Genomic DNA, 12,325 nt, shown 5'->3' with positions numbered 1-12,325 from the left:
GTTGGGATTCTAAACATGTGCCACATTCCCAGCTCAATTACCTTTTAGTGGTTACTATTAAGGGTTGCAATATGCATTATTAATAATTTCATTAGCACTTCTAAGATGGCTGATGATAGCCTGCCATTCTAGGCTCTAGGGATGGATTGGTAATAGCAGGCACAGAAGCCCAGAGGATAATGTGGGACATCCTTGAAGGATTTTCTGTATCAAGGGACATTTCTGTAATTACTGACTACACTGAGCACTTCATATCCCTCAGTACGTAACCTCACCATAACCCTAAGAAGGTCAGTACAGTATACCTTCTGCAGATCAATCAGTGGCTGAGGCCACTTGCCAATCGGTGGCAAGGACTCCTACTTGGACAGCCTTGGCTCCAGGACCTGCCTGCTTAGCTGTCTAATCTACCATTGCCTCAGAAATCAAGACCAGGTGTTTAACGTAGCTCTGTAACCAATTTCTTTGTTTTGTTTTGTTTTTCCCGTAGGTATACAAAAGAGCCAAGGCATTGGACCAGTCTGACAATGATATGTCTGCAGTGTACCGAGCCTACATACACTAAACCGTGGATGCCCTGCCCCACCCCTCTGATCTTCCCTCAACCCTGTTTTCCTGATATGGGGTTGGGGTTCTGTGACTTAACTCTGGACCAGTCCACCTGTCTCCATTTCCTTTTATACAGACTCGAGACTTGCCATCAGCACAGCACACAGCAGTACCCCTCCCTGAAGCCCTGGGAGGGAGGGGTGTTACCAAGGTTGGCTTGTGAGGAAGCTCTTGAGCTGGGCACTGGCCCCAACTAGGTGGCTGTACATGTGTACACACACACACACACATACACACACACACACACACACACACACACTCTCACCCCCACACACACTCACCCCAGGATAGAAGCTACCCAGAAACTGCTGCTGCCTGGCTTCTTTTCTTCTAAGCTTGTCTTAGCAAACCCCTTCCACTTGAGGAACTAAAATCAGCAGAGGTCAACATTGTGTCCTCGTCCCTACCTGGACCCCTGCAGGGAGAGGCTCAGGGCCAGGATGAACCAGCACCAACTCCCAGCCACAGTTCCTAAGGGCCCTCCAGCCTCAGCTGAGGAGGATTTTCAAGTCTGAGCTACCGATGTGCACCCACCTCTTTTGTAAAGGCCTTTGTAAACTAAGAAGAGACTGCCACCATCCCACAGAGGCGAACTTGGCTCTGCAGCAAGAGTAGCAAGCAGCCAGGCTGCAGATGAGCCTGGCCCCTAGCTCCCTGCTGCTGCTTACCACCCATTGGTACTGCAAGCCTGAGCTGGGTCCAAGTTTGTTGCTTCCCTGCAGTGGGAGTCTGCTGTTTGCCAGGCTGTTATAGTGTTTGGATTTGCATTCCAGCTCTTGGGAAGCTTGCCCTCAGGACCCTGAGCAGTGGAGAGTGAGGGCTGCTCCTTCCTATTTCCATTATGCCACCATCTTTACCTGGCTCTGAAGAGCCACTGAGCTGGCCAACCTGGCCCAACCTGCACTGCACAGATCCTCTGCATGCCCCATCTCTCTTCACTTCTTACCCACTTTTCCTCCCATGGAGACAGTATTTCTGTCTGTCCTGTCTTTGGCACAAACCCAGCCTGACCAATGATCAGCATTTCTAAGGCTCACTTCTTGATAGGGAATGTCTGTTCCAGCCAGCATCATGCTCTTCAGTGGTACCCAGGCCAGGGTTTGCTAGATGGGAGAGAACTGGGCCTGACCTAACCTGAACTGACCCTCAGAGGTGGAGCTGGGACATCCTTGAGGCCCTAACATTTCTCCTTGGATAGGGGACCAGCGGCTTAAAGTGTCACATGAGAACAAGGAGGAGTTCCCCCAAGGGATGTCAGCTTTTTCTCCCTCTCATGGGGTGGTTTTCCAAAGTCACAATTTACAGTTTAACTGTGTCAGGTGGCCACACTGGTGTGGGGCTGGGAAGATGTCTGCGGGGTACGGCACACTCGTTTGTTTCACTGGGATTTTGAACTCATTTATCTGAATACAGCCTGTCCTAGTCTTGGTGGACACACTGAGGGTGGGGGTGGGGGAAGGCACTGTAATGAAACCGGTTAGTCAATGTTGTCTTAATATTGTTGACAATTCTGTAAAGTTTCTTTTTATGAGTATTTCTGTTTAAGCTATTTCACCTTTGTTTTGAAATCCTTCCCTTTTAAAGAGAAAATGTGACACTTGTGAAAAAGCTTGTAAGAAAGCCCTTCTACATCCTTTAAACCTTTAAATGACAAATTTAGGTGAATAAGGTTGTGAGTTTTTATTTTTGCTTTATTTTTAATGAACATTTGTCTTTCAGAATAGGATTGTGTGATAATGTTTAAATGGGAAAAAAAAAAAACATGATTTTGTGCAATTAACAAAGCTACTGCAAGAAAAATAAAACATTTCTTGGTAATACAGTTGTGCCATAGGAGCTCGCGACGCTTGGGCCGGTGCGCCATAGGCCCCCAGACTCCAAATCTTGCTTTCCCTGGGGCGGGACAAATGCGGGCCGTGGAGGCCAATCAGCGTTCAAGGGCCTGGGGAGTAGCGCTGGCTGCAGTCTGTGGGATCCCTGCACGACCGCTCCCAGGGCAGGTGCCGGCAGTGTCAATATACGCAGCCTCGATCTGGGAATCCCGTTGATCTCGTGAACTGCCGGCCAATTGCCGACTCGGAGACGGCCTGAGGGTGGGGCCCGCACTCGCTCCGCCAATCGGCGCTAAGGGCAGGCACTGGCGCGGCGTACCGTCGTCGGGAAGACGGCCGCGACAGCGCTGGGCCGCAGCTGCGACGATGGCGACCGCGATGGCAGCGACGGCAGCGGAGCGGGCGGTCCTAGTGAGCAGACGGGCGGGCGACGGGTGGGTGACGGGCGGGCGACGGGCGGGCTGTGACCGCAGCGCTGTCCGCAGGAGGAGGAGTTCCGCTGGCTGCTGCACGCCGAAGTGCATGCTGTGCTGAGGCAGCTGCAGGACATCCTCAAGGTAACGCGCTAGGCTGCCCCTGGACCTTTGCACTCGCTGTGCCCCCGCCTGCCCTTCCTCCCACGGTGCACCTGCGACTAGTGACGATGCGGCTGTTGCCTGGGCGACCGCAGAATGCTAGGCATAGCGGTGAGGACAAGGCCTCTGCCTCGCTGAACATAATCTAGTAGTGGCCTCAGCACAGCTGTACTCAGTTAACACTAGCAGTTATGTGAGTGCAGTGGGTCCCACTAGAGCAAGCCCTTCCTCCCTTATCTAGCGAGGAAGGCTTTCTTTGAAGCTATGGTCTGTACTTTAAGAGCTAAGGATTGCTAGCCCTTCTCCCTACAGTGCGATCTCAGGTTACTCAACCTCTATGGGCCCCTTTTTCCTCATTTACAAAAGCAATGAGCAGTGGTACTATGATAAGTAAACCGGTGCCTTGTGGGGTCAAAACTGTGCTCCCCATACCCAGAACCTCAGCTCAGGAGACCACTGTCCTGCTTTCCCCATAGGAGACACAGAGTAGGTGCTCAGTGTGCAATGACCAGATCTGAGCTTATTTGGGCCCTGAGGTTCAGGCTGTGGGAGTGGGGCCTTGGCCAGAGTGCAACCACCCACCTCAGCTAAGATCTGGGTCAGGCCGGCCTACCACGCATTCCCCAGCTATTACAGGTATGGAGCTCTCTGGAAAGAGCTGTAGCTGTTCTGTCTCCCACAGGAGGCCTCTCTGCGCTTCACTCTGCCTGGTTCAGGCACTGAGGGCCCGGTCAAGCAGGAAAACTTCATCCTGGGCAGCTGTGGGTAAGCTATGCAGAAATGTAGAGGAAGGGCCTTGGTAGAGGTGCTTGGGGACAGGAGGCTTGGCTGCGGCTGTACCCTACAGAGATGGGTTTGTGGTGCATGCTGGAACAGCCAGACACAAGCCAGAGGCAGAAGGAAGGGCCACCAGTGGTCCCCCTCTGACCCCCACATGTTGTAGCACAGACCAGGTGAAGGGTGTGCTGACTCTGCAAGGAGATGCCCTCAGCCAGGCGGTGAGTCCCTCAAACTCCCCTCTCCCCTTCCCATCTTGCCATTGGGAATAGCATGGGGGCTTCCTGCTTAGCTTTGCCATCAGCCAGCTTGGTGAGTCTGGACGGGATTCTTGACCTCTGACAGCAGCCCCTACACTTCTTGTGGGACTGGAGTGTGAATTTTGTGAGAGGTGCAGGAAAGTAATTGCTTTGCACTTGGCTCAGCCTGACTCCTAGACCCAGTGAAGCATGAACATTGACAGGATCCAGCTAGCCCTGAAACAAAGTCGAATCAACCAACATCTGAGCACCGATCTGCGAGTCCAGCCCTTTGTCAGGCTCCCAGGCCTGGAGAAAAGTCACTTTTTGTCATGCCTTCTGTCTGTTGGCCACCATCATGTGATAGCTACCCTCCCCTACCACCTTTCTTTCTCCATCTCTTTTCCCTTTTTCCTCTTTGTGGCTCCTCTTGGGCCTGAGTTCCTGTTTTCTGACCTCCCCATTTTCTACCACTACCTCTAGCTGACACCTCAAGAGCTCCTCACCTGAGCTACCCTTGCTTCAGAGTTCAGAGTAGCCAAAAGCATGAAGATTTCTCCCTACCCTGCTTATCTCACTCTTCCTGTCAGGATGTGAACCTGAAGATGCCCCGGAACAACCAATTGCTGCACTTGGCCTTCCGGGAGGACAAGCAATGGAAGCTGCAACAGGTAACCACAGGCTCAGGAGGGGCAGGGCAGGAGCAGGCTCAGCTCTGGCTGCCCCAGAGCTGGCCTGGATAGTAGATTTGTAGCCACACAGCTTGCCTGAGAGTGCTTTTCTTAGCAGCAAAACTAGGCAGAGGCAGTGGCAAGGGCCCCACAGCCTTCTCTGTGCAGGAAATAGGGGATCTGTTGTGCTTGTGGACCCTCTGACCCTGCTGGGACAGCTGATATTCCTGTGCACAAGCCATTCCCCTGCTTGAGCCTCCAGGCACTTGCTGTGGCTCAGGAACCAAACCTAGGCCCAACTGATTTCCACCAGCTCTTCTGACCCCATCCAACAACGCTTCCTTTGTGTTCCCATGCCACTTGTTGGTTTCCTCCTGGGTAGTCTTACAGACTTGTCACTGTCTCTGTCTCCTCTAGGTGAGTTCCTTGAGGGCAGAGAACAGGGCTACTTCAGCCCCTGGCAGTCTGAGCCTGGCTTCTGGGGCACAGAGAGAGCAGCTTTGGGGAAAGGGGCAGGTCAGGCTGCAGCCCTCCACCAAGTCAGGCCAAGAGTGGCTCTGCCCTGGACCTGTGCTGTGGGCCCTGGAACCATGCTGAGAAGACCTAGCCTAATAACTGCTGGGTGGATGGTGTTTTCAGATCCAGGATGCCCGAAACCATGTCAGCCAAGCCATTTACCTCCTCACCCACCGAGATGAGAGCTATCAGTTCAAGACAGGTGCTGAAGTCCTCAAGGTGAACTGCCCTGACCTAGCCTGGGTCCCTGGACACCTCTGGCCCTGTGCCCTCATGCCTAGGGTGTAGCATTAGGCTCTTTCCACTCTGTTCACATGTCCCCATGCAGCATAGCAGCTCACAACCTGAGATCCAGTCCCTGGGCCCCAGCTGTGAACTGTGCAATGTAGTCACTTGTTTAGTCACAATGTACCTGTGTTTTCTCACCTGTAAAATAGGGACAAGCTGTTGTAGCTGTTAACTGTGGTATGCAGGCAAAAGTGGCCCCCAGCAAGTGCCAGCCAACTTCTGCTACTTACTATAGCAGTCATCACAGCTGTAAAAGTCTTTAATTGTAAAATGAAATTAGATGTGGTGGTACATGCCTGTAACCAGCACTCTGGAAGATTGAGACAGGAAGACTGCAATTTTGAGCCCAGTCTGGGCAATTTAACAATTTAACAAGGTCCTGTCTGGAAATTTAAAAAAGCGGGGCTGGAGATTTAGCTCAGCGGCATAAGCGCCTGCCTTGCAAGCAGGCAGTCATGAGTTCGATCCCCGGTACCGATGAAAAGGAAAAAGACAAAAAAAGGTCTAGAGATATAGCTCAGTGTAAAGACCTTGGGTTCAATCCCCAGTACAGTACTGAAGAAACAAAATTACAAAGCTTGTGGGAGAGTTGACTTAGATTCCTGGGACTTGTGCTTCAGTTCTGCCCCTAATTTGCTGTATGTCCTTAACTGGTTCACCTTTGGAGTCCATGGACATTGAGGCTCTGAGGAGTAGCCCAAGGCTTTGCTCCATCGCCCAGAAAAGAGGGAGGCCTCCAGATGACTTTCGTGTCCACTGTGGCTTACCCTTGGGAGTCTCAGTCTTCTCGACTGCAAAAACTCAAGACCTCAACTCAGCCATCCCATTACCTTTTCCAGGACACTCCCCCTAGCTAGTTGGACCCAAGCCGAATTCCTGTCCTATCTTCTACTAAGCTCTTCATTGCTTTCATCAAAGCCTGTTCTCTGGGACTTAGCTCCCAGAATCCTTACCCCTCTGGGGCCAGCACCAGAGCCCCTACACAGAACCTCCTGAATGAGGTCATGCCTGCTGAGGCTGTGGGGGTCAGGCATGAGAACCATGACACCCAGCAGGAGTGGGGACCAGACCCAATCCTGCACAGCAGCTGTACATCCACCTCCCCAGCTCATGGATGCTGTGATGCTGCAACTGACCAGGGCCCGCAACCGGCTCACCACCCCAGCTACCCTCACCCTGCCTGAGATCGCAGCCAGTGGCCTCACGGTCAGTACCTTGACCAACCCCAGCTCCCTGACCAGCCCAGAGCTTGTTTGTGGGAGGGACATGAGTGCCATCCCCTTGACTGCAGCTGATCAAAGTCTGTGTCTGTAGAGATTCTTGGTGGGGTTCTAGGCCTCTGTCCCCAGTCCACCAAATGTGTTAACGCTGCTCTGGGCCAGGATCCCAAACCAGCAGCACAGGAGGGTCCCAGGGTACTGTCTCTTGGCGGGAGGAGTAGAGTAGAGACTGGGATCCCCATTCGGTGATCCTACAGAAGCTGTGCTCCCACAAGTATAGTCTAGGGTGAGTGGGCTCTCACCTTCCACTTCTTACCCACCAGCGGATGTTTGCTCCTACCCTGCCCTCCGATCTGCTAGTCAACGTCTATATCAACCTAAACAAGCTATGCCTCACCGTGTACCAGCTGCATACCTTGCAGCCCAACTCCACCAAGGTGAGTGGACCCCGACCCTGCACTACACAGTGTGCCTACCCCAAGGCCTCAGGAAACTTGACCAGGTGCTATTCCTCTACCTAGAACTTCCGCCCAGCTGGAGGTGCGGTGCTACACAGCCCAGGGGCCATGTTGTAAGTACACAGGGGGGTTGTGGCATACCTCCCCTCACCCTGCTGCACCAGGCATTGGGCCCAGGCCCACTCAAGAGACCACCGCTCATCTCCCAGTGAGTGGGGCTCACAGCGCCTGGAGGTGAGTCATGTGCACAAGGTGGAATGTGTGATCCCCTGGCTCAATGATGCTCTGGTCTACTTCACTGTCTCCCTGCAGCTCTGCCAGCAACTCAAGGACAAGGTGTGTTGGGGATGCTGTGGGGGAACAGGGTCTCCAACCCCCCGCCAGATGGCAGAACTGCTGAGTCCATTTGTTCTGGGGAGAGAGATTCCAGGGCTTTTGTCATATGTCCTAGGTGCCGCCCCCCCCCCCCCCCCCCCCGGTCTTAAACTACTGGGCTGGGGATATAGCTCAGTAGCACAAGCACCTGCCTGGCAAGTGCAACGTCCCGAGTTCAATTCCCAGTACTTAAAAAAAGCCAGTATACCACACACCAGACAGCTAGACCAGAGTGCTCCTGGGAGCAATGCTCTCCCCAGCACTGACCTAGACCTCGTTGGGAGCCTTGGAGGGTGATGACCACACTCCCAGGATTCTGCTAACTGTGCCCCTCCCTCCACAGATCTCCGTGTTCTCCAGCTACTGGAGCTACAGACCCTTCTGAGCTCCCCAGGAGCCTGTGCCTGGGAGGGTGGCTCTTGCCCATAGGATCCTTTTTCCCACCCACACACTCCTCATAGTGTTATTTATCTCCTCACTGGCCCTGCCCCATACATTTGCACTGCTGCTGCCAGGAGGAAGGACACTCACTGGTTTTGGGTTTGGTTGTGTTTGTGTTTGGTTGAGGTTTTGTCTCAGGAAGGTGGGGCTAACAGGTGGCCACACACACACAGCCCTTCCCTCCCGGAATCTTGGGAACCTTTGGACTCAGGGTAGGGCCAAGCCAGGCCTCTCCTTCCTCTCCAGCTGCCACAGGGTTGTAGGGGGAAGCCACTCAGCTCCAGCTGAGGGTGGGGCCCTGAGCTGTGCGTTGGGAGGGCAGGAAGAGGGACATCTGCTGAACCGGCCTGTGAATGAGCTGTATGCCTGGGACATTTCTTCTGAAGCCTCAACACACAGCCTCTGAGAAATAAAAATCAGACTTTGCCTGGAGCCCTTGTCTCTGTCTGTGGGTACCAGGCTGGGTCTCCCTGTTTTCAGCCTCCCCCGTTTCCAGGGCCAGATTTCCCCACAAACCTACCTTTGAGACAGGGTCCTGAGGCTGCCATGGGGCCAGGCAGGACAGGATCAAGAGCTCAGGCCCTATCTCTGAGGCCATGAGCGGGGTGACCTAGGGGGACACTGGCGTCCTTATGGAGCATCGAGTCCCTGTGCTGCCCACCTGCAAGGTCTAGAGACACAGTCCAGGCTCAGGCTCACAGTAGTCAAGCTTTGTTTCTTTGGCATCAGGACACATGCCAAGGGTCTAATGTTAGGGTTCCATGGCCAAGTTATCTATTCCCTTGGGTCTTTCCTGCAAGAGAGGTACAGAGAGGGCCTGTGTGGCAGCCATTCCTTGATCCCAAATGGTCCTCTGCCCACCCCTGCACAGAAGGAGCATATCTCCCCCAGGACCCTCTTCCCCGATCACTTTCCTGGGTCTCACCTTCCGGGGCTTGGTGGAGGGACAGCAGCAGTGACAGCAGCAGTGGGCAATGACCAGAAGCAGCAGGAGCAGCACAGTGCCTAGGGACAGGGCAGTTATCCAAATGTAGCCCCAGCACAGAGGCTGATGGGGCAACCTGGAGACAGTGGCCACCACTCACCCGCAAAAGTGAGAAAGACCACGAAGGCAGCAGTGTCCCACTCAGACTGGAACAGCTGGTGGCTCTTCAGTCTTCCCAGCACTTCCTGAGCTGTGACCTCGAGCTCCTCCATGGACAGACTCATCCCAGCGGGAGCCACCTGTCAGGGGCCCCAGAGGGCACCTCAAAACAGGCCCTGCTCCTGCCCCAGGCCCCAGCAGTTCTACCTCCCTTAGCGCCCCAAGGCCAGTTTTAATTCCATTCCTCACCTGGCCCCCTCCTGGGCAGCTCCCACCCCCTCCGCCAGCCTCCTCCCTCCCTGGGAGTCCTGAGCAGACGGACCCCACCTGCCTCAGCAGCGTCTAGGAAGCTTCCCCACCTGCGCTCCCCAGTTGGGCTCAGACTGTTTCCTACTTCCGGATCCACATCACCTGAGGCCCTGGCAACCAGCTCCGCCCTCCCAGGCCCTAGGGCTGTGGCCTGGCAGCTGCCTCCTTCCCAGGATTTTCCTTGGGTTGGTTAGCTGGTGTAGTCTTCTAATGTATCAGATGAGGTGCTGAGAATAGGTGGGCATTAAACCACTGTTGACTTGGGTGAAAGAAGGAAGGGAGAGAAGCATATAGGCCGTGGGAGACGGAAGGAGGGAAAGCTTGTGCTGGGTCCCGTCCCTTTCCTAGTAGTTTTCCTTGAAATAATCCCTACAAAGAAAGTGTCTCAGATGAGCTTCCCCGAAACTCAAAGGTTTGGGCCACTTGATCCTGACATCGCTAAGCCTCCCCAGAAAGCATCTTTCTGGTGCTTTCATGGCCTGTCAGGGACCAATCAGTGTTGAGCCTTGAGACCGGACTGTAAAACAGATGGACACAATTTCTTGATCACGTGATTTTCAGTTTAACAGGAGCAAAACACCTAACGTTATACTATATATGCCTTGCCTCATATTTTCCCAGGTCACACATAAAAAAATGTATGCCTTAGTGAAGTTCAAGCAACCAGCCCAATTGACACATTCTGTATATTCATTTCCTGTTGCTACAGAACCAAGCTATGACAAGTTCAGTGGCTTCAAACAGCACAAGTTTATTACCTTTCAGTTCTGAAGGCCACAGGCTAACATGGGGACTGATGGGGATGTATAGAGGAGAATCTATCCCTTGCCTTTTTCAGCCCTTAAACCTACCCACTTGTGAGCTTGTACTGGTTACCTCAACTCCCTCTGCCTCAGTTCCCTTATCTGTAAAATGGGAATATTAGCTGTCCCCATGTTGGGAATATTTGATAAGGCTACGGTTGATGTTCAAATTGTCACCAATCTAGTGAATCCCTCTTGGCTTCTACTGGGGCATTTCCCCTGATTTCCACAAGTACTTGTCACGCACACAGGGTAGATGTTCTGGAGGAAATGTTTCTCTGCCCAGAGGCTTCTTTCCTTAGGGGATGTCCCCAGAAGTACAGCCTGCTGTTTCTGTCCAGCTCTCGGGTCACTGGGACCATGGTGTCCTCCACTAGTAATGCCCTCACTTAGGTTTGGTCACAGTGGGACCTGCGAGACTTCCCTTGACTGTGACCCTGTTACAGGGCAAGCTCTGCTGTATCCTTGGCCCCTCCTGCCCACTCCCCCTTCTGAGCTTTACAGGTAAGCCTCTGTTATCCCAGGAGTGAGGGCAGTGGAGGGAGCACCCAACCCAGGATAATGTCACAGTGAACAGCTTGGTGGCAGGGCTGGAGGGGCAGGGGGACTGGGGATCAAACAGGGCGCACACTCCAGCACCATGTGTCTGTAAATAGTGCTGTGCTAGAACAGAGTGAGACCTGTCTACCTACAGGTGGTCTCAGGTGAATTGAACAGTGGTTGCAACACAGACTTTAGGCCTGAAGAGCAAAGTCTGAAATAGGGTCTATCTGGCCCTCTACAGAAAATGGTCCCCAAGTCCTGGGGCAAAGGACTGCTCAGATTTGCAAAGGCAGGAACCAGACAGCAGGTAGGAAAGAACAAGGTGAGAGGAGCTGGGTGAAAGAAGCATCATGTTGGAGAGACAGTAGGGATGGGGGAGGACTGAAAGGAAAGGGGAATTCGGACTGGAGGTGTAGCTCCCTAGTAGCACACACAAGGACCTGGGTTCCACTCCCAGCACAGAATAAGGAAATAGTGAGCTGTCTCAATTTACCAGAAGCAACAGGGACGTCTTACTGATGGCTCTCCTCTCCCACCCTCCTTTTTTTTTTCAGTGCTGGGAGATTGAACTAGGCCCTTCTCACTGAGCTACCCCTTCTTCTTCTTTTAAATTTTGTTTTAGACAGGGTCTTACTAAATCACTGAGTTGCTAGGCTTGAACCAACCTGTCTGCCTCAGCATCTAAGAGTGCTGGAATTGCAGGCATGCTCCACCACGCCTGGCCTCTCCCATCCGCTTCTCCTTAGCCAAATCAGGTTGCACTGTCTTCCTTCCCCAAAATGTATGAAACCTCTCTTACCTGCCTTTCCAACCACTGCTTGCCTCTCCAGGTAGTTGCAGGTACTTGTGCTAGGACATGGTCTTCTCTGTTTCTGGGTAGCATCTCTGATGGCTCAATAACCCCTTCTATTTCAGAGATCCTGCAGCCTTTAGAGTTTCGGTTTCACAGGTGGCAGTAGTCAGAGGGGTCATGCCATCTAAGGAGGGGAGGGTGGCCCTGGCTGTCATCCCTAAGACACTGGAAATGCAGACATTCCCATGAACAAACAAGACTCAGCTAGAGGTAGAGGGCCAGCTGTGCCCTTTCCTCCCCATGTGTCCTTGAGCAACCGGCTCTGTGGGTGGCGGTTGCAGTTATTCTGAAGGGTGGTGACTACTGAATAAGGGAATACCCCAGGGCTACCAGAACAATCCCATCAGAACTCTTGGTTTTTCAGGGCTGCAGTTTAAAATTTGATGGTGCCAATAATTGATGGACCAAAGGAAACACAGAGATCTTCTGCTTTGGGGCTGTGGGTCCTCAGTTTCCTTCCCCTTGGCAGAGTCTAAATCCAGCTCTGACATTTGCCAGCTGGTGGTCTCAGTGTAAGGTGCTGCCCTGGGGACTTCAGCACCTTCTCTAAGAGGGAGTCATGTGTGATTAGCCAGGGTCACCCTGAGTATGATAGTCTGAGCAAACAGTGTAAAGGGCCTAGAGGGTAGCCGGGTATGGTGGCACATACCGGCAATCCCAACTGTCTAGAAGCGGAAATGGATCAAAATTCAAACCCAGCCCAGGAAATTTAGTAAGACCTTGTCTCAAACA

The 12,325-nt window shown here is 53.0% G+C and overlaps 3 protein-coding genes across 10 annotated transcripts in view; 2 read left to right on the top strand and 1 right to left on the bottom strand.

Moving 5' to 3' along the window:
* Glyr1 (glyoxylate reductase 1 homolog) overlaps positions 1–2,427 on the top strand; it is a 36,340-nt gene extending 33,913 nt beyond the window's left edge. For all 4 annotated transcript variants that reach the window (XM_063226431.1, XM_063226430.1, XM_063226429.1 and 1 more), the window contains one exon: positions 491–2,427. In XM_063226431.1, coding sequence (XP_063082501.1) covers positions 491–565 — 75 coding nt within the window. In that variant the 3' untranslated portion in view covers positions 566–2,427. The remainder of the gene's footprint in view (positions 1–490) is intronic.
* A 141-nt stretch (positions 2,428–2,568) lies between these two features.
* On the top strand, positions 2,569–8,433 carry Rogdi (rogdi atypical leucine zipper). Of its 2 annotated transcripts, XM_063226435.1 has the most exons (11): positions 2,569–2,852; positions 2,927–2,998; positions 3,699–3,781; positions 3,960–4,014; positions 4,623–4,703; positions 5,343–5,438; positions 6,615–6,713; positions 7,051–7,164; positions 7,249–7,298; positions 7,395–7,521; positions 7,904–8,433. In XM_063226435.1, exons 1-11 carry the CDS (start codon positions 2,808–2,810, stop codon positions 7,943–7,945), a joined length of 864 nt encoding a protein of 287 aa, XP_063082505.1. In that variant the 5' UTR covers positions 2,569–2,807; the 3' UTR covers positions 7,946–8,433. The 2 variants fall into 2 exon arrangements, with proteins under 2 accessions (XP_063082505.1, XP_063082506.1); XM_063226436.1 differs by lacking the exon at positions 5,343–5,438.
* A 263-nt stretch (positions 8,434–8,696) lies between these two features.
* Smim22 (small integral membrane protein 22) lies at positions 8,697–9,568 on the bottom strand. 4 transcript variants are annotated; one of them, XM_063226439.1, is made up of 4 exons: positions 9,445–9,568; positions 9,087–9,225; positions 8,927–9,006; positions 8,697–8,794 (listed from the first exon to the last, which is right to left on the bottom strand). In XM_063226439.1, exons 2-4 carry the CDS (start codon positions 9,208–9,210, stop codon positions 8,753–8,755), a joined length of 246 nt encoding a protein of 81 aa, XP_063082509.1. In that variant the 5' UTR covers positions 9,211–9,225; positions 9,445–9,568; the 3' UTR covers positions 8,697–8,752. The 4 variants fall into 4 exon arrangements, with proteins under 4 accessions (XP_063082509.1, XP_063082507.1, XP_063082508.1 ...); XM_063226437.1 differs by having other exon boundaries at positions 9,413–9,516; XM_063226438.1 differs by having other exon boundaries at positions 9,417–9,509.
* Positions 9,569–12,325: the final 2,757 nt, after the last annotated feature.

The sequence above is a fragment of the Cavia porcellus genome, unplaced genomic scaffold, assembly GCF_034190915.1.
Source record: "Cavia porcellus strain 051 isolate PalLab524CR breed Dunkin Hartley unplaced genomic scaffold, mCavPor4.1 scaffold_16, whole genome shotgun sequence".
In the NCBI taxonomy this organism is placed as follows: domain Eukaryota; kingdom Metazoa; phylum Chordata; class Mammalia; order Rodentia; family Caviidae; genus Cavia; species Cavia porcellus.
This window is presented reverse-complemented; position numbering and strand designations above follow the sequence as displayed.